At 38.6% G+C, this 19,246-nt stretch overlaps 2 protein-coding genes across 2 annotated transcripts in view; both read right to left on the reverse strand.

Moving 5' to 3' along the window:
- Positions 1-6,680, reverse strand: part of LOC134843636 (circularly permutated Ras protein 1-like) — a 41,696-nt gene extending 35,016 nt beyond the window's left edge. Inside the window, exons 1-4 of the mRNA XM_063859826.1 lie at positions 6,159-6,680; positions 5,037-5,233; positions 3,063-3,332; positions 2,434-2,505 (exon numbers count right to left, since the gene is read on the reverse strand). Of these exons, the coding sequence (XP_063715896.1) occupies positions 2,434-2,505; positions 3,063-3,332; positions 5,037-5,233; positions 6,159-6,249 (630 nt within the window). The 5' untranslated portion in view covers positions 6,250-6,680. The remainder of the gene's footprint in view (positions 1-2,433; positions 2,506-3,062; positions 3,333-5,036; positions 5,234-6,158) is intronic.
- The window catches only part of LOC134843729 (protein virilizer homolog), a 550,828-nt gene that overhangs the window by 500,909 nt on the left and 30,673 nt on the right, over positions 1-19,246 (reverse strand). The gene's annotated exons all lie outside the window — the stretch shown is intronic.

Genomic DNA, 19,246 nt, shown 5'->3' on the forward strand with positions numbered 1-19,246 from the left:
TCATTCGAAAGCTATTGTTGTCCTGAGCTTAAATTTGAAAAGATATTTCACCTGTGAACATTTTTCGTAAAATTATGAGGGTTTAAAGAGTGCCATTTTGGCCAATTTGGGACAGTTTGGGACAATTAACGCGCAATATAATTCGCGCTATTAACGCGTAAGCGAGATTTAATCCGTCTTATAAATCGTTCCAAATCGGTTGAACGAAGCTTATTTGCCATAATCGAATTGTTTCAAGGAACGAAATCTATCTTTTTGTACTTTATATGGCGTGTGGGTGGACGATTTTCATAAAAAATTTCAATTTTTAGAAAAAAAATTTTCATTTTATTTTATGTCATTTAAATTTTTTTATGTATTACTGCTGCTCAATAAACCTTAAAAGGCAATAAACCTTAACAAAGAGAACAAGACTGCTCGTATCAGGGCGAAGCCCTGAATGTTCCGACTGCCTTTTAAGGTTTATGGAGCAGTAATAACATTTAAAAAAAATCAATGAAATAAAACAAAATGGAAAAAAAATTAAAAATCATCCTCCCACACGCCATATAAAGTACAAAAGGATAGATTTTGCTCGTTGTAACAAACCAATTATGGCAAATAGGCTTCTTTTAACCAATTTGAAACGATTTCTAAGATGGACTAAATCTCCGCTCACGCGTTAATAGCGCGAAATATATCGCGCGTTAATTGTCCCAAATTGGCCAAAATGGTAATCTTTAAACTCCCGCAACTTTACAAAAAATGATCACAGGTAGAATACCTTTTCAAACTTGAGCTCAAGACAACAATACCTTTCGACTAATATTTAAAAAATCCGTCAAAAATGGCTAGTTAAAAAGTCGAAATTTGTCTGAAGAAAAAAAACCCACCCGAGCACAAATATTCCGTTACTTTCGTATCGAAAGTCGGAACAACAAGACTGCCAGTTTTAGGGCAAAGCCACAAAAGTTCCCACTGCCCATTAACTTTGGTCTTGAAAAGTTTTTAGTTATGCTCAACTTTGAATTTTTCTTACTCATAATATTTGAGTCGTATATGGAATAAATGAGAGCAATTAGATTGCCTCAATTCATTTTTGAACGAATTGTCGTCCGGGAGAACTCGCCACGTCTGAATAATGCACGTTACATTTTTAGTATCAAAATACAATACGGGCCTAGAACAACAAGCTGACGGGACTTCTAGCTGAAGGGAATTCACGCCAAAAACAAAACTTTAAAAGCAAATCAAACACGAAGTTTTCATGTGTAAAATAAAAGTTTTCAAAAGTTTCGTAAGTTTAGTTCATAATCTGTGTTATTCATGGCAATGCACCACTTAAGAATGCAATCCGTTAGTTACATCAGCCGGATTTTGAAATGCAGAAATCAAAAACATAACAAAGGTCTTCAACAATGTTTCAATTCTTTACTTTCCTAAGCATCAATAGGAGGCTTAAACTCCATGATAAAGCAAAAAACTGGTATAGAAAGATCATGTATTTGAAAAGTTATTGAAAACAGTTTTCAATGTAATCATAATTTATGACTTTTGTGAAAACATTCAGCTTAAAGTCCTTAATTTTACGATTCGGCTTCAAGTCCCGTCGTCTTGAAGTCGGGCACCAAAATAAAATTAGTTAAACTCGTACCAAGTTTAAAAGTGGTGTTCAAACTCTGGGTGAACTACGAAGATCCAGGAATTGATCAATGAGAAAAAAAGCTCTTTTGAAAATTGGTCTGAAATAATAAAAAAACAACCCCCGGAGCATTTATATTCCTCGGTTTCTTCAAAAGTCGGAACAACAAGAGTAAGCAGTGATATGATTTGCTCACAACAACGTAATAACAAGACTAAATAAGTGTTATTCACAATCTGTGTTGCCACTTCTAGAGAAAAAAGTTTTTAGAAAATATTTCGCGCGTTCACTATTGCAAATTGACTCTTCTAAAACCCCAATAAGTTCACCTTCATTTCAAAACGAAACAGTTTTGTCGGCGGAATAATTAACAGAGCTTCAATAACACAATTTTACGCTTCATAGACTTGTGATATGCTCAGATATGCTGTAGACCAATTTGACCAACTTATCAATTTTTAAATCCCCAGAATTTACCGAAAATGTTCACAGCGGTTTCAGGAGCCAAAATAATTATTGCAATTAAAAAAGTTCGGTTGAAAATTAAAGTTTAGAGTATAAAAACTACTCCGAGCTTTCATTTTCTTCTACTTTTTCGAAAGTAGGATCGGAACCATAAAACAGTCGTTAAATGTGTATTGATTAAAACATAGATGATAGTTGTGCCCTCAAAATTGAAAATTGAAGTTTCAAAAAATTGAGCACAGTTGACTTTATAATCAAAGATTATGGCAATTTACTTGAGTGATGAAGTATTAGCAATAAGAAAAGCTCAATTCAAAGTAAAAAAAAGTAGGCTGAAGTTTCCTTACATCTAGTCGGGACAAGTACTGGTTCCCATCGTCACTGCCAGATCCAGAGCTATCGTTGTTTCGCGTAGCCGACTGTAAAAAAAAGAACTTAATATAATAATCAACTCAATAAGTTCAAGAATGCTTATAAATTACAAAATAATAAGTTAACAAATCCGATCTTGGGAGAAAACCAAAAAAGCAGTTTGACAAAAACCTTCTAATTTACAGAAATTTTTGTCAGAAGTTTTCTTTTTCGGTAGAGTTCTGGCATGTGCTGGACTTTGAAAGTCGAAACATAAATTGAACAACTCGACCCGCGTATCGAATTTGTCTCGAAGGATCTTCACATTTGATTAGAAAAAAAACTAATCTTTGCTCAAACTTTTTGAAGTAAAATTTGTGATCCCAGCTATGTTAACATCATCAACGTCAGTGAAAAACGGTGCATTTTGAAAAACTACAGCGCTGAGGGAACAAAAAAGAATAATGCAGTTGAAAGTGTACTCAAACTAATCTCGCCACTCTCATAAGAGTAATGTTAAAATTTATGATGCATCAGCATGCTCATATAAGCTAAAACTTAACCCTATTACATCATGATTACACTCCTTCTAGTAAAAGGTGAATTTTAGCAACTCAGCTCCTACCCTTTGGCACCCAGTTCCGCACACCATGGAGCCCGAGACGTCGAGTGTGAACAAAAGCACGCTGTCATCGTCCACGTCCACTTTGTCCTCCCCTCCCCCCTCTTCCTTGCCCGCCGCTTTCTCCGCTGCCGCTGCCGCTGCCGCTGCCGCTCGCTTCTCGGCCGCTATCTGTTCTCCCTCGGGTATGAACAGCATGTCCTCTTTGCGAGGCTGCTTAGCCTCATCCTGCGAGATCGGATTCACAGTCGAGCAGAACGAACACTTCCACAACTACAGAAAAAAAAAAACGAGAAAAAACGTTAAAAAAATTAACTATCTTCATACAAATTGTTGTGGAATACGACATTGATTCGAAATATATACGGACTATCATAAACAGGAAACATCAATAAGACCGATAGAAAATTTATAGGAAAATTATACAATTTTACGCTGACGTGCGCGTGCTTTGTCGAGAAACCTGGATATAACTGATACACAACTTTTTTAATTGTTCCGACTTTCGAAAAAAAACGGAAAATTTATGCTTGGTATTGTTTTTTCATTCAGTCAATTTCTACCGATCAAAATAATAATTTTCAGCAAAAAATTTTTCTACCCCATAAAAGATATCGACTTCCTGAGTTCAAATCTAAAAAGATGTTTCACCTCCGATTATTTTTTTGTAAAGTTCTGGGGGTTCGAAAATTGCCAAATTCGCCATGTTCTCAACTAAACTATGCGCGCTTTGAAGAGTTTATTCATAACGCTGAGAGCGTAACGCGAATTATTTAGGCGTGGCGAGTTATCCCGCACAAAAAATCGTTCCAAATTGAATTGAGGCTAGCTAATCGGATCGGTCGTATCAATTTTGCTCAACTCAAAATTTTACACCTTAAAATTGTCCAAAATGTAGAGGCTTTCAATATTTTTTTCTCAAAAACTATTCAATATGAACTAAGGGGCAGTCGAAGCATTCAGGGCTTTGCCATGATTCGAGCAGTCCTGTTGAGCTCTATTAATTTTTGAGCTCACAATAAAACTGACAACAAAATTATACAAGACCGCTCGTGCCAAGACAAAGCCCTGAATATTCCGACTGTCTTTTAAGGTCTATGGAGCTGTAATAACATGAAGAATTTAATCGTAATAAAACAAAATCAAAAACTTTTGAAAAAAAATTGAGATTTTTTGTGAAAAAATCCCTCCTCAAGTCATATTAAGTACAAAGTGATACATTTTGCTCCTATTATCATACCAATCGAGGCAAATAAGCTTCCTTGAACCAATTTGGAACGATTTCTAAGACGGATTAAATCGCGCTCATATATCGCGCATTAAGTGTCCCAAATTCGCCAAAATGGCAATATTCAAACCCCCATAACTATACGAAAAATGATCACACAGGTGAAATATCTTTTCAAATTTAAACTCAGGACAAAAATAGCTTTCAAATGAAATAAAAACTTTCCGTCAAAAATGGCTTGTTAAAAAGTCGAAATTTGCCTGTAGAAAAACCCCACCCCGAGCACAAATTCTCGCTTACTTTAGTTACGAAAGTCGGAACAGTTAATGAAGCTTAAAAAAAATGCGAGAAGGTTTTTTGTTTGGCTACAATAAAATTTGCGGCAAAATTATATATGTCCGGATATTTTGTCGTTTCTTTGCTTCGCAGAGGATCTATGAAAGGCCATCCAGCCTGTCTAAGAATAGTATGTTTCTCGTTTTTCCGCATGTTCCAGACTGCGCTATTTTGTTGAGCAAAGCTCTTTTTCGCGACTCAAGGCCGTTTTTTTGCGTCTAGAACTTTGACGCGGTACCACTATTGCAGCCGAAAGGGGTCAGGCTGTGGTAGAGCTGAATCTAGAGGTCAAGTGACAGCTCGTCCTCGCACACTATAATTGCCATGGCAGGGGATCAATTACACAATCTGGCGATCTCAAAGTGAACACCTTATCACTATGCTAAGTTCCTGAAATGATAAAAATTACTTGCCATATTGTTTCTTTTGTTGAAAACATCCTCCAAATTGCTCATCACAGATGGACATTTGGAACACTTCACCGGCTGAGCAGTGCTGGTGAACGCATTTTCCTCTAGGCACCCAAACTTCACGTTGATCACATTTGTGTCTGACTTCCTCGCTTTTTTCTTCTTGTCCTTTCTTTTCAGAACGTGCAGCCTTCCTGCTACTACAAAATTAGACAATGGGTTGACAATCACAATGAACGGGTCTGAAATGTTAGTCAACTGTAACTTAAATTGTCTTCTTAGACCGGTCCGTACCAAGTTTCTAATTAGTAAAATGGTTTCGGTACTTGAAGCATATGACCTTTTTGAGGAATAACTCGTTTTTCGAAAGCTAAAAACTCCGTTTTTTCGCACGCATTCCTCATCAAGTTCATTCTAAATTAACACCAGATGTGCACTTAAAATCTGCCGGTGTTGCCAGTTATTAAATTGTACCAAAGTAGTTAACCGCCCCCTCTCTCAATTATGGTTGCCAAATTTTTCCAAAGGGTCCCTTTGATACTATATTATGACTTTCATTTGTGGTTGACCAGTCCTAAAAATTCTGTAAATACATTTGACAGGTTAGCTCTCTAAAGGCCAAATCCGGTGTCAAAAGTCTTATACGGATTACCCGTTGCATATCTAATTAGATTAAGAGCATTCATGCGCGAAAAAAGACCAAGATACAGCCGAGCTGTTTCGATCGTTTTGGAATACAAGTTTCCATAAATTGAGTTATCGATAAGGGAGGAGACCAATAAAAAAGCAGTTCTGCTCTTAACAGAGAACCGCTGTTGTGCCGATAGGAAAGAATTACTCGCAGTTTTTTGTATTTTTTGGGCGGGGCAGTGTTGCCTCACCCTCAAACAACGAGCACGAATCATGGTGGGCCTCGAACAACTGACCTTTCCATTCAGAGCCGTGTGGCGTAACCACTTTACTAATGTCCTTTTTTTCTACTGGGAAAGCACTGCAGTGATAATTGGTCTAAATGAACAATTTCTTTAACTGATTCAACTTAAGGAGGCGGTCGTTTTGCTTTGGGGAGGGGGAAAGGGGTCGGGGGTTGGTTAAATGTATGCGATACCTAAATGATAGACTTACCGTTTGTCTTGAAAGTGGAGTCTTGCTCATTGTCACTTTCGCATGAAGACGCCCCACCATAATCATAGGCATAGGGAGACGCGAACTCCATTGATGAAAATTAAAAATTTTAAGAAAATCTTTTCGTTTAATTAAGAAAAAACTACCGTTTTTTACGTGTAGAATGTTTCAGAACAGCTGTTTTGTCAGCTATTTAAAAAAATTGCTCAACAAAAAAACATAAACCGACTAGCAGGGCAAGCAATTCGATAGAGTTAATATTTTGTTTCAGCTTATGCGAAAGTAATGGTAGCTAAAGCACATGCCGATTTAAAAAATTATCATCATTTATTTTTAGACTTAAGTCATAATTTCACCAAAAATGATGACGTTCAATTCTATAATGGTAAACTCGCTCAAGTGGTGTTTTCGATAAATTACTCAATGTTGTTGGTCCATTGGTATAAGCATCTCTGAAAATGGTAAATAACGCTGTTGTTGATTTCACATGCGCGTTAAAGATTTTTGGAAAGATTTTTTTTTTGCTGTAACTGACAAAAATATACGTTAAATAAAACAAAAAACGTACCAGTTTTCGTTCTGCTGCACGGTGTGGTGTTTGTTCAACCATTCTTAAGTCATAATTTCACCAAAAAAGATGACGTTCATTTCTATAATGGTAAACTCGCTCAAGTGGTGTTTTCGATGAATTACTCAATGTTGTTGGTCCATTGGTATAAGCATCTCTGAAAATTGTAAATAACGCTGTTGTTGATTTCACATGCGCGTTAAAGATTTTTGGAAAGAATTTTTTCTGGAACTGACAAAAATTTTTGTTAAATAAAACAAAAACGTACCAGTTTTCGTTCTGCTGCACGGTGTGGTGTTTGTTTAACATGACTAATAGAAGGAAACACCATTTTGTGACAGCAGCACGTTTAAATTTATCTCATTTTTTTTGCTGTATTTGAATGCTGGAGAAATACTCCTTGGACTGGAAATAATCATCGGACTGGGTTGAGTGATATATCATATTAAAACCATTTCAGTTGTGATTCGAACCACATTGAAAAAATTCCAAAAAATTTCCCTGTGTCGAGAAAAACTAGTTTGAAATTTTTGAATTTTCGTCCTAATTCAAGCGAATAATGCAAGCGAGCCTGCTTACAACAGCTGAACTATGCCCACTTTAAGACCTTAAAGTTTAACTTTATGCAATAAAGCTAGTTTTTTCAGTCAGTTGTTTTAAAAAAAGTGTCCAATTTGCCTACATTACTATGACTGTCTTAAATGTCTAAATTAAATGCTGACATCAGATCCTTTCATCACACCAATCAGAAAAACTACACTACTTTGGAGAAAACTTTTCAAATGGTAGTTTTCGAAAGACCATGGTCGCAACATTCTGTGCTACCTCCACAGTTACCGGCTATCCTTGTTCCTTATGCTGTTTAGATGAGCACAAAACGTGAAATTTTAAAAAAGGAAAAAAGCAACTCAAATTAGGATAAAAAAATCTAATAAGCAGGCCAAATAAGATTTTCAAATAAGGCAAAAAATTAAGTCACACAATTCCATATAACAAGAAAAAGCTATTCAATTCATTTCTCTCACTGCGGCAAACTGCCAGTCAAAGAGTTTCACAATGCCAAAATGATAATTGTATATTTATCAAACAGGTTTGTGGATGGGTGAAATGCTGGTATCACATGGGTGAAATAGTCTCGCTAGCTTTTGTTGTCAAGCTGAATCGTTTGATAGCCGCATTGACCACCATGAAAAAAATTGTTTATCATACAAGTTGATATTAAAAAAATATATCATATAATTTCATACTTGGATTCTATGGAAAAAACGTTTATCATACAACTTTCAAATATGAAAAGCGTAGGATAAGCATATTTCATATTGCTATAACAAAAACTGAAGTGAAAAGAAATCCACAATTCATATGCGCGCTCAATTTTGTAAGATAAATTTGAAGTTGAAAAATCAAAATTAAAGTCGTATTATCGGTAAAGAAAATTCAACGGCAATTTTTATAATTTTCATCTAGACATAATATCATATCACAACAATAATCTGCCCCAAAAACGGTACAAATTGGCGCAAGCCAGCCGCAAGAACCGGTAATAATGTCTTGGAGACTTATTGCTCTTTTAGACTGTCAGCCTTAATCAAGGCTGAACCGAAGTTGAACCAAAAAGCAGTAAATTAGGTTCTAAACCCCTTTCGTAGTGTAATACTACATGGGTAGACGGGAGAATTGAACCTACGCGTCAATAGTCTACCGGTATGCTCGATTTTGATTGGACTAGACCTCTCGGCAAAGTGTGCTTAGTTGAAGTTATTTTTATGTTTCATGTATTTGTACTCTAGCTTACATTTGCCTAGCAACATCCTCCGCCACTGATGAAGAAAAAATGAAGCAAGCTGAACGGTCGGCCCAGTGAGATCACGCGTTGAGATCTTAACAAGGGCAGATGGTGCACAACTGTCCTATCCATAATATCCATAATGTAGCTTAACGATTCGGACGAGAAGGTGGGTCGCACGCGGACTATCGGATTCAATCAGCCATACCAGATCTCCCGTCTTCAGCGTGAAGTCAGACTGAGTGTGATAAATTTAATAATAAAATTTAAGTTCCGATCATTGTATTTGGTTGTGTTTTAGTTTTTCTGTTAGTTTTTCCACTCAAAATCAGGTGGCAAAAATGACCATCGGAGTGGTTGGAGCGATATATCATATTCAAACCTTTTCAGTTGTTTTTCGAACCACATGAAAAAATTTCCAAAAAATTTCCCAGTTTCGAGAGGAATCATTTGAAATTTTTGGATTTTTTGTCCTAATTCGAGCGAATAAAGCAAGCGAGCAGGCTTACAACAGCTGAATTATGCCTACTTCAAGGCCTTAAATTCCAGTATTAAGCAATTAAACTAGCGTTTAAAGTGTTTTAGCTTCACTTTGGGAACCAACAGCATCAAAAAAATAATTTTAATTTTTTTGAAAGATTTTTCAGTCAGTTTTCTCAAAAAAAATGTGACCAATTTGCTTACCTTACTAGGACTGTCTTATTTGTCTAAGTTATATTCTGACGTCAGATCCTTTTATCACACCAATCAGAAAAACTACACTAGTTTGGAAAAATAAGTTTTCAAACGGTAGTTTTTGAAAGACTATTGTCGGAACATTCTGAGCTACTTCCACAGTAACCGGCTACTCTTGTTCCTTATTGTTTTTAGATGAACTGAAAACTTGAAAAAAAACTAAAAAAAAAGCAAGTCAAATAAGGAGAAAAAGCCAATTAAGGAGAAAAATCTAATAAGCAAGCCAAAATCTAATTTAGCTTCACTTTGGGAATCAACAGCTTCAATAAAAAATTTTAATTTTTTTAAAAGGTTTTTGCAGTCAGTTTTCTAAAACAATTGTGACCATTTTGCTTACCTTACTATGACTGTCTTATTTGTCTAAGTTATATTCTGACGTCAGATCCTTTTATCACACCAATCAGAAAAACTACACTAGGTTGGAAAAAAAGTTTTAAAACGGTAGTTTTTGAAAGACTATGGTCGGAACATTCTGAGCTACTTCCACAGTAACCGGCTATACTTGTTCCTTATTGCTTTTAGATGAACTGAAAACTTGAAAAAAAAACTAAAAAAAAAAGCAAGTCAAATAAAGAGAAAAAGCCACTTAAGGAGAAAAAATCTAATAAACAAGCCAAAAACGGTTTCCAAATAAGGAGAAAAAGCAAGTCACACAATTCCATATCACAAGAAAATGCTGATCAATTGATTTCTCACTGCGGAAAACTGCCAGTCAAACAGTTTCACAATGCCAAAATGGTATCTGTATATTTATGAAACAATTTCGTGGATGGGTGAAATGCTGATATCACAAGTGTGAAGTTGTCTCGCTAGCCTTTATTTGTCCAGCTGAATCGTATGAAAGCCGCGTTTACCACCATGAAAAAAATTGTTTATCCTACAAATTGATATTTAAAAAATATATCATACAATTTCATACTTAGATTCCATGGAAAAAAAACGTTTATCAGACAACTTTCAAATATGAAAAGCGTAGGATAAGCATAATTCATTATGCTATTACAAAAACTGAAGTTAAAAAAAATCCACAATTCATAAGCGCGCTCAATATCCGTAAGATAAATTTGAAATTGAAAAAACATAACTTAAAGTCGTTTTATCGGTAAAAAAAATTCAACGGAAATTTTGATAATTTTCATCTAGACATAATATCATATCACAACAATAATCTGCCCCAAAAACGGTACAAGTTGGCGCAAGCTAGCCACAGGAACCGGTAATAATGTCTTGGAGACTTATTGCTCTTTTTGACTGTCAGCCTTAATCAAGGCTGAACCGAAGTTGAACCAAAAAGCGAACCAAGGAAGTAGCTCCTATATTGAATACCATAAACTTAAGGGACCTATGCCAATGCGACGGCTTCGTTACGCTTAAGTACCAAAGGGTTGAAAAAGTAAGTAGGTCGGTTGAACTCCAACAACACACCCGGAGTAATCCTGAGGATGGAAAAAATCAATTTAACCCACTTAGTATCACCGTACCTGACAACTTAATTTTACTATCACGCAACGAAGTCAATAACCGGACGGGCTAAAACGGGTTTGAATCATTTAAAGCCAACTAGCTTTCAGTTTAACAGAGGTGGGTGAGAGATCAGCCAAATTGGTTCAATTCACGGGGAAGAAACCTGAGGATGAAAAAACTCAATTAAATTTGTCTGATATTTCACTACCAGACCACTTAATGAGAGAATTGGTCTCCCCCCAGAGCACAGTTTCGCAAAAATCTGGGGACATTTTAAGAATATTTCTGACAGTTTTCTTTTTTTTTGATATTTTTCAACCAAACGTAACATCATATATTACCTATATTCTGCCCCGACAGCGGTACAAACTGGCGCAAGTAATAATGTCTTTGAGACAAATTGCAATTGTGGCGGTTAGCCTTGATAAAAAAACAGTAAAAATAAGGTGTAAACCCCTTCTTAGGTATATTATTAACTCGGCAGATGGGGAATCGAACCTTCGCCGGAATAGTTTACCTGTACGCTCAACTTTGATTGGTCTAGACCACCCGGCCAACTGTGCTTAGTTGAAGTCATTTTTATGTTTCATGTTATTGTACTCTAGCTTATATTTGCCTAGCAACATCCTCCACCACTGAAGAAAAAATGGAGCAAGCTTAACAGTCGGCCGAGTGAGATCACGCGTTGAGATCTTAACAAGGGCGGATGGTGCAGAACTGTCCTTTCCATAATGTAGCTTAACGGTTCGGGCGAGAGGGTGGTACCAACTCGGACTATCGGGCTCAATCACCCATACCAGATCGCACGTCTTAAGCGTGAAATCAGACTGAGTGTTCCACTTGACACGCTTGTTCAGTGAAGGAACATACTCGCTAAGCCAACGAGACCAAATAGCGTTAGCGTACGACTGCGCTCGCACGTACCTTTTCTTGTACTCGACGTGATCTCAGGTGAAAGCGAAGAAAAGCTTTTGGCATGTTGTCCAAGCATAAACTGGTTTGGGGTTAACGTATCTAGCTCACGTGAATCGGTTTTAACGGAAGTTATTGACCTCTAATGAAAACCTGCTCATCTAAGCAGAGTACTGTTCCTAACACCTCTTCAGTAACTCGCCTACTACCTAGTATATCGTGAAGCGGACAAGGCGCTCCCAGAAACTTCCTTTAAGGGGTGCACCTGGCGGGTTAAACTTGCAAGCAAATGGTCGGAGCCATGCCGTTCCAGTTCTTGATGCAGGCATTTAAAGTAATTCCTTTTCCGCACCAACGAGATTGTGCTTGATGTACCACGAGGCGCAATGAGTCGTTCAATGCCCATGACAAAAGAACTAGTGTCCAGAGATGGTACAATCTCAAGGTGTACAGCCCTAGTGGTGAGGCAAGTGAAAAGAAATCCCCAACTTTTTTCAGTGCTTCTGCAAACCGGAACTTAAAGCTGTCCAAAGTAAACCACACCCTTATGATTACAGAGTGGTAGCTTATATCCAAAGATTTGACAAAAAAAAATTGAACATAATTGGCTGGATGGTACTTGCTTTGCGTTTACGGCATGTTACACATTGATTTTGGAAGTAGTCGACTCAACCCAACTATTGCATACTTCATTTTTAAGACGGAGCGCATGTAGTCTAAACCTTAAAAATGAAAAAACTTATGGTGGAGGCTGCAGGCCAACAAGTGAACTAGGGTATGACGGGCGTCGGAAATATTATGTGCTTAGTATCAAACTCGATGTTAACTAAGCGAGCGATCCGGCACCTGGAACGAATGAAACTAGCGGGACCGATAAATGGAAAGTGTGTGGCAATTTTTCTGCTATTCTTAATAGGTTTGCCAGCGGCATCGGTGATCCGTAAGTCCTTACCGCAAAAATGCTTATGATAAGTCCGCATCCTCAACAAAAACGCGACAAACTTTTTATAAGTTGTAATGGAACCGAACCTTTCCCAATTGAACCCGTTTTCGGGATGTTTGATGGATTTGACATCGGTGCCGAAGAAAGATGATGTCTCCAAACATTTATCTACATCACAAGAAGGATCTTTTAAACCTTTTTACTGATCATACGTTCGTCGGGTATAAACGGTCAATCATTAGTCCTGAAAATGCTCGGACCAATAACCCAACTGCTATTTTTGAGGCTCACGTGAATCGGTTTTAATGGAAGTTATTGGCCTCTAAATGAAAATGAACCAAAAAGCAGTGAAATTAGTTTTAAACTCCTTTCTTAGTTTATTAAAATATGAGCAGGTGGGGGAATCGAACTTAGTCTCTCGGTCTGCTCAACTTTGATTGGTCTAGACCAGTCGGCCAACTGTGCTTATGGGATGTTTATTTTATGGTTAATGTATTTTTACACAAGCTGAATTTGCCTAGTAACTGAATCGGCGCTTGAGTTAGCGTACGACTGCACTCGCACGTACCTTTTCTTGTGCTCGACGTGTTTCCAGGTGAAAGCGAAGGAAAGACGTCGACGTTGATATTTAACAAGGGCGGATGGTGCGGAACCGTCCTATCCATAATGTAACTTAACGATTCGGGCGAGCGGGTGGTACCCACGCAGACTATCGGGCTCAATCACCCATACCAGATCGCACGTCTTAAGCGTGAAATCAGATTGAGTGTTCCCCTTGACACGCTTGTTCAGTGAAGGAACATACTCGCTAAGCCAACGAGACCAAATAGCGTTAGCGTACGACTGCGCTCGCACGTACCTTTTCTTGTGCTCGACGTGATTCCAGGTGAAATCGAAGAAAAGTTTGTGGCATGTTGTCCAAGCATAAAATGGTTTGGGGTTAACGCTTCTAGCTCACGTGAATCGGTTTTAACGGAAGTTATTGGCCTCTAAATGAAAACCTGCTCATCTAAGCAGAGTACTGTTCCTAACGCCTCTTCCTAACATACCAGAGTGCCAATTGAGAAACTTGATTCTGATGTTCCGGTAATTCGGCATCCTAAATCGGCTGATGATTTTCCAAATATCTTTGATCAAAAGAAGAGCCCTAACTGTGTAAGGAACTACTAATCCAGCAGGGTCAAACACAGAAGAGACGAAACTCGGAACGATTCGTTGAGATATTTTCCTGGTCGAGAGGACGATCCACACCTCTGCTAACAAACAGTTTGTATTTCACATAACACCACTTAAGAACTAAGACGTGTGAGGATTGTTCGTTACCGTTACATTTTTTTTGATAGGTGAAGACTGGGTTTCGCAATATTCGGGGTTCAATGCTAAAGTAATTTCATCAGCGTTACTGACAAATTTATTCAAGTTAAATCCTCCCAACTTGAGTAACGAAACCAAGGTACGGCTAATTTTAATTGCATGGGTAACGTTCTAGAACGAATCCAAGTAATCGTCCATCTGAAATTCTTCGTTGATTACTATTGGGGCATCAGGGTTTGTGGACTTGTTATCAATAACTGTTTTTCTCAATGCTTAAGAGATCCCCCGGATACTGGTATCAACTGGATTATCGCCGCTCAAAACGTACTGTCACTCAGCAATAGTAGTCCATTCGAGGATTTCGCTTACTCGATTAGCGACGAACACAGGTATTGAGTCATTGTAGCTTAGCCACTGAGAAACCGTAATACTATCTGTCCACATGTAGATATGATTAATGTTAACGGTAAGCTCTTTCAGTATATCATCTTTTAGTCGTGTTGCAAGCAGAGCAGCGTGAAGCTCTACGTGAGGTATAGTTAGCGCTTTCATCGGCCCAACACGATTCTTATCAAAGATGAAGGATATTTGAGTTTTGTGCGAACTCATGAACCGCGCACGCAAAACTCAACCTCTTTGAAAACGCCCTGCGAGCTATCAGCGAACATTGGAAGCTCAATTTGATCGTCACGCTCTGAAAATTAAGAGCGGGGAAAAGTCAGTTGCCCTAAGAGCCCGGATGGTGCGGAACCGTCCTATCCATAATGTAACATAACGATTCGGGCGAGAGGGCAGACTATCGCGCTCAATCACCCATACCAGATCGCACGTCTTAAGCGTGAAATCAGACTGAGTGTTCCACTTGACACGATTGTTCAGTGAAGGAACATACTCGCGAAGCCAACGAGATCAAATAGCGTTAGCGTACGACTGCGCTCGCACGTACCTTTTCTTGTGCTCGACGTGTTTCCAGGTGAAAGCGAAGGAAAGCTTGTGGCATGTTGTCCAAGCATAAAATGGTTTGGGGTTAACGCTTCTAGCTCACGTGAATCGGTTTTAACGGAAGTGATTGGCCTCTAATTGAAAACCTGCTCATCTAAGCAGAGTATTGTTCCTAACACCTCTTCCTAACATACCAGAGTGCCAATCGAGAAACTTGATTCAGATGTCTTCCGGTAATTCGGAATCCTAATTTGGCTGCTGATTTTCCAAATATCTTTGAGCAAAAGAAGACCCCTAACTGTGTATGGAGCTACTAATCCAGCAGGGTCAAACACAGAAGCGACGAAACTGACAAAGCGTTACTGACAAAATAATTCAAGTTAAATCCTCCCAACTTAAGTAACAAAACCAAATTACGGCTAATTTTAATTGCATGGGTAACGTTCTAGAACGAATCCAAGAAATCGTCCATGTGAAATTTTTCGTTGATGACTGTTTTAAATAACTATTTTTCTCAAAGCTTAATTGCACTCCTACCTGGAGCAACACACCCTCTATACCCGCGGAGGCGGCGTACTTGTATTGACGGAATCGCAAAAGTACAAACATTTATTATTGGATAAGTTTGGACCTATCCATAAGGACTTTTTAAGGATGTGCCGTGAAACATAGAAGCCACATGAAGGACTCGGCGCACCTTAGCCGGCTTCTTCGTATTCAAAACGGGATAGCACGGAAGATACCACACGCAATCGGAATGCTTATGTACATCATGCGGTTGGACAGTAACAACATAGCCTTTCCTATTTACCTGTCTAATTGTGTCTGCGTATCTTTCGTGCAGTTCAGGGTCTTTACTCAACCTTCCTCCAATGTTTTACATTAGGCGAGCGAAGACTAATCATTGTTTGGCAGATTGACATTAATTTCAATCCAAAGATTAGGCACAAGATATCTTTCGTCATTGTGAACGGTTTCAGAATTGAGGATGGGTAAAGCATGTTTATCCGCGACGGAACGGGAATCGACTTAATTGAAAGCTTTTTAATTTTTGAACACGTATCAGGTTTTTATCTGGTCAGTCAAAGAGGAATCTTCAACAGCACACTTGAAACACGAAGAAGTAAAATCAACGGACGGCGGCAACGCACCACTCAAGAACCAACCTATCGGTAGGCGAACAGAACATGGTGAGTTATCATCTTCTCCCAAGATAAACTCAATGGGTCTAGCGGCGTGGTAGTAGTCTTGTCCTATAATAACTTCAACGTCCTCTCAGGTTTTGAGTGGGCTTAAAAGGTGCTTGACAAACTAACACGCTCCCCTTCTAAACTGATACGGTTCACCAGTGACCAAAACACCCGAGAGCGTGTCGATGCACTATCAAAAAAAACCACCGTGAAAACAGTACAATTCCACAATACATGACCACCTTTACACAATACGCTCGACGGAAACTTAATTTTAATCTGTGCTTTACTAGATACCTTGGTATTAACAGCCAATATAATGTGAGTTTTTGGCCTAACTGGTTTTTCAGTTTTTGCCTAAGAGTTTTGTGCACGTAGTCTCTCACGTCCCCGGCCTTTTTTCAGCCAGTTATTAAAATCTAAGAGTGTTGAGCTCTGTCAATTATGCCTAACACTATGGATGGAAAAAACTTCCATGCGATTAGGCGGAAGTTTAAAAACACCTTGGCTTAACAGGTTAACACTCTTTAGATCATCGTGGTACAAGGATTTGAAAATTCCTACCTTCCTATACATGGCAGAGGAAAAAAATAAACCTCGCATTAGAAGGCAAATTCTAAACTGGGAATGAAAAAGATGAAACAGAAAATTGCAATGGCAAAAAGCTTGCACTTCCAAACTGAGGCATAGCCCGATGTTCTTGACTATAGATTCCAGGGTCACCTAAAGCTGTGTGCTCATTCTTATGGCCATTACTTTTGATAATTGCATGAACGAGGCTGGCGGAAGTAGTGGGTTATGACAAAAATGGTACAAGAGTAAAGGTCAGCAAATTTAGCGCACTAGGACTGGCAGGTGGTGCATGTGAATTAAGAGAGTCTACTCAACCATTAGTTCGAACGGTTGCAACTTTTGAAATGGGCTGACTTACTCGTGTCAAATTAATTTCCTCTACCTTGTCGCTAACCTCAGATGAGTTATCCTAAAGACAAACGGTTTCATTTCAATTTCAAGTATTTGCTTTCTATGACTTTCAGCCATTTGCTCCAGTTCCAGCTGACTTTGCTCGAAATTAGGACGATTCTCTTGCTCTTTAAATTTTATAGATACTTGATACTCCCTTTCCAGCTCTTCGTGGCGTCGCTTCACTCAACCTATTTCATGCCGTTTCTCACTGGACGACACAGTATGGACATTCGACGTATGACGAGTGGAAGCAGACGTATCAGACTTATGTGTTCACGCTTTCTACTTTCTTTAGACCTTTTAGAATCCTTAGACTTGTTTTTAGATACTTCTGAATCCCTTGTTTGAACGTGACAATGTCTCATACCTAGTTTCATGTTTGTACTCCTTGCACGCTGTAATGCCGGGGGCTGGGACTAACGGAGGTTCAAGGCTCAGTTTGTAACTCTAAGCTTCATGCTTTAGTTAACATTTCATTTTGGTTACTTTTCTAAGCCAAAAGTCTTGCTGAGCAATAATTTTTTCAGGAAATTCCAATTTTCCCGCTAGAATAAGTAGTTAGTCATTTACTTCAACAGCTTTTTCCAAAGCAGTTTTACAATTGTAAACAGCACTTTCAGTTTATTGCTCTGCGACTATTATTCTCAAGTGTTAATAACTTTTAAGCAGCTTTTTTTTTATTTACACGAGCTTCAAATAACTTGCGTATCTCCTCATAGAAAAATTCATACATGTTTTCACAAATTGGCACTACTTTACGGATGCTCACTAAATTGGAAACAATTACAAAAATGAGATGCTGTAATAATACGCAAATAAACCGATATTAAAATATCAACATTACTTTACAAAATGGGTTAACAAAACGGCTCCAAGCCTCAGCCTGCAACCTTTTTTTTGTGTAGCTTTTTGAGCTTTAAGGTTTTGAGCTACGCGATTTAAGGATGTTAACATTAGCGCTATAACGCTTCAGAAGGAGGAGAGTCTTTAACTCAAGGGAAGGAGGCCGGTGAAGCTCTTTTTACTTCTCAATTAGTAACTGGTCCTTGGCCTTAAGTTTAGAGATAAAGTCTTCGACGACGTTCAGAACAAGAATAACTGTTGAAACTAAATTTTCCTCTATATCCTCGGTTCTGTTCCGTCTACAGTATACGATCGCACCAACATTTGTCCTATACCTCAATAACACATTGACAAGTTGCTCACTACTCAGCTTGCGGTTTTTGCTGCTGCGGTGCCTACTTATTGAGTTATTAATGGCGTCGCGCCAAATTACAAGGTCGTTGCGTTAGGAATACATAGCGCTTTCATCGGCGCAATACGAGTCTTACCAAAGATGAAGGATATTTCAGTTTTGTGCGAACTCAAAAACCGCGCACGCAAAACTCAACCGCTTATAAAACGTCCTGCGAGCTATCAGCGAACATTGGAAGCTCAATTTGATCGACACGCTCTGAAAAATAAGAGCGGGGAATAGTCAGTTACCCTAAGAGCCCGGATGGTGCGAAACCGTCCTATCCATAATGTAACTTAACGATTCGGGCGAGGGGGTGGTACCCACGCAGACTATCGGGCTCAATCACCCATACCAGATCGCACGTCTTAAGCGTGAAATCAGACTGAGTGTTCCACTTGACACGCTTGTTCAGTGAAGGAACATACTCGCGAAGCCATCGAGACCAAATAGTGTTAGCGTATGACTGCGCTCGCATGTACCTTTTCTTCTGCTCGGCGAGTTTCCAGGTGAAAGCGAAGGAAAGCTTGTGGCATGTTGTCAAGCATAAAGTGGTTTGGGATTAACGCTTCTAGCTCACGTGAATCGGTTTTAATGGAAAAGATTGGCCCCTAAATGAAAACCTGCACATCTAAGCAGAGTACTGTTCCTAACGCCTCTTCTCAACATACCAGAGTGCCAATTGAGAAACTTGATTCTGATGTTCCGGTAATTCGGCATCCTAAATCGGCTGATGATTTTCCAAATATCTTTGATCAAAAGAAGAGCCCTAACTGTGTAAGGAACTACTAATCCAGCAGGGTCAAACACAGAAGAGACGAAACTCGGAACGATTCGTTGAGATATTTTCCTGGTCGAGAGGACGATCCACACCTCTGCTAACAAACAGTTTGTATTTCACATAACACCACTTAAGAACTAAGACGTGTGAAGATTGTTCGGCACCGTTACATTTTTTTTGATAGGTGAAGACTGGGTTTCGCAATATTCGGGGTTCAATGCTAAAGTAATTTCATCAGCGTTACTGACAAAAT

Source organism: Symsagittifera roscoffensis, chromosome 4 (assembly GCF_963678635.1).
Source record: "Symsagittifera roscoffensis chromosome 4, txSymRosc1.1, whole genome shotgun sequence".
In the NCBI taxonomy this organism is placed as follows: domain Eukaryota; kingdom Metazoa; phylum Xenacoelomorpha; order Acoela; family Convolutidae; genus Symsagittifera; species Symsagittifera roscoffensis.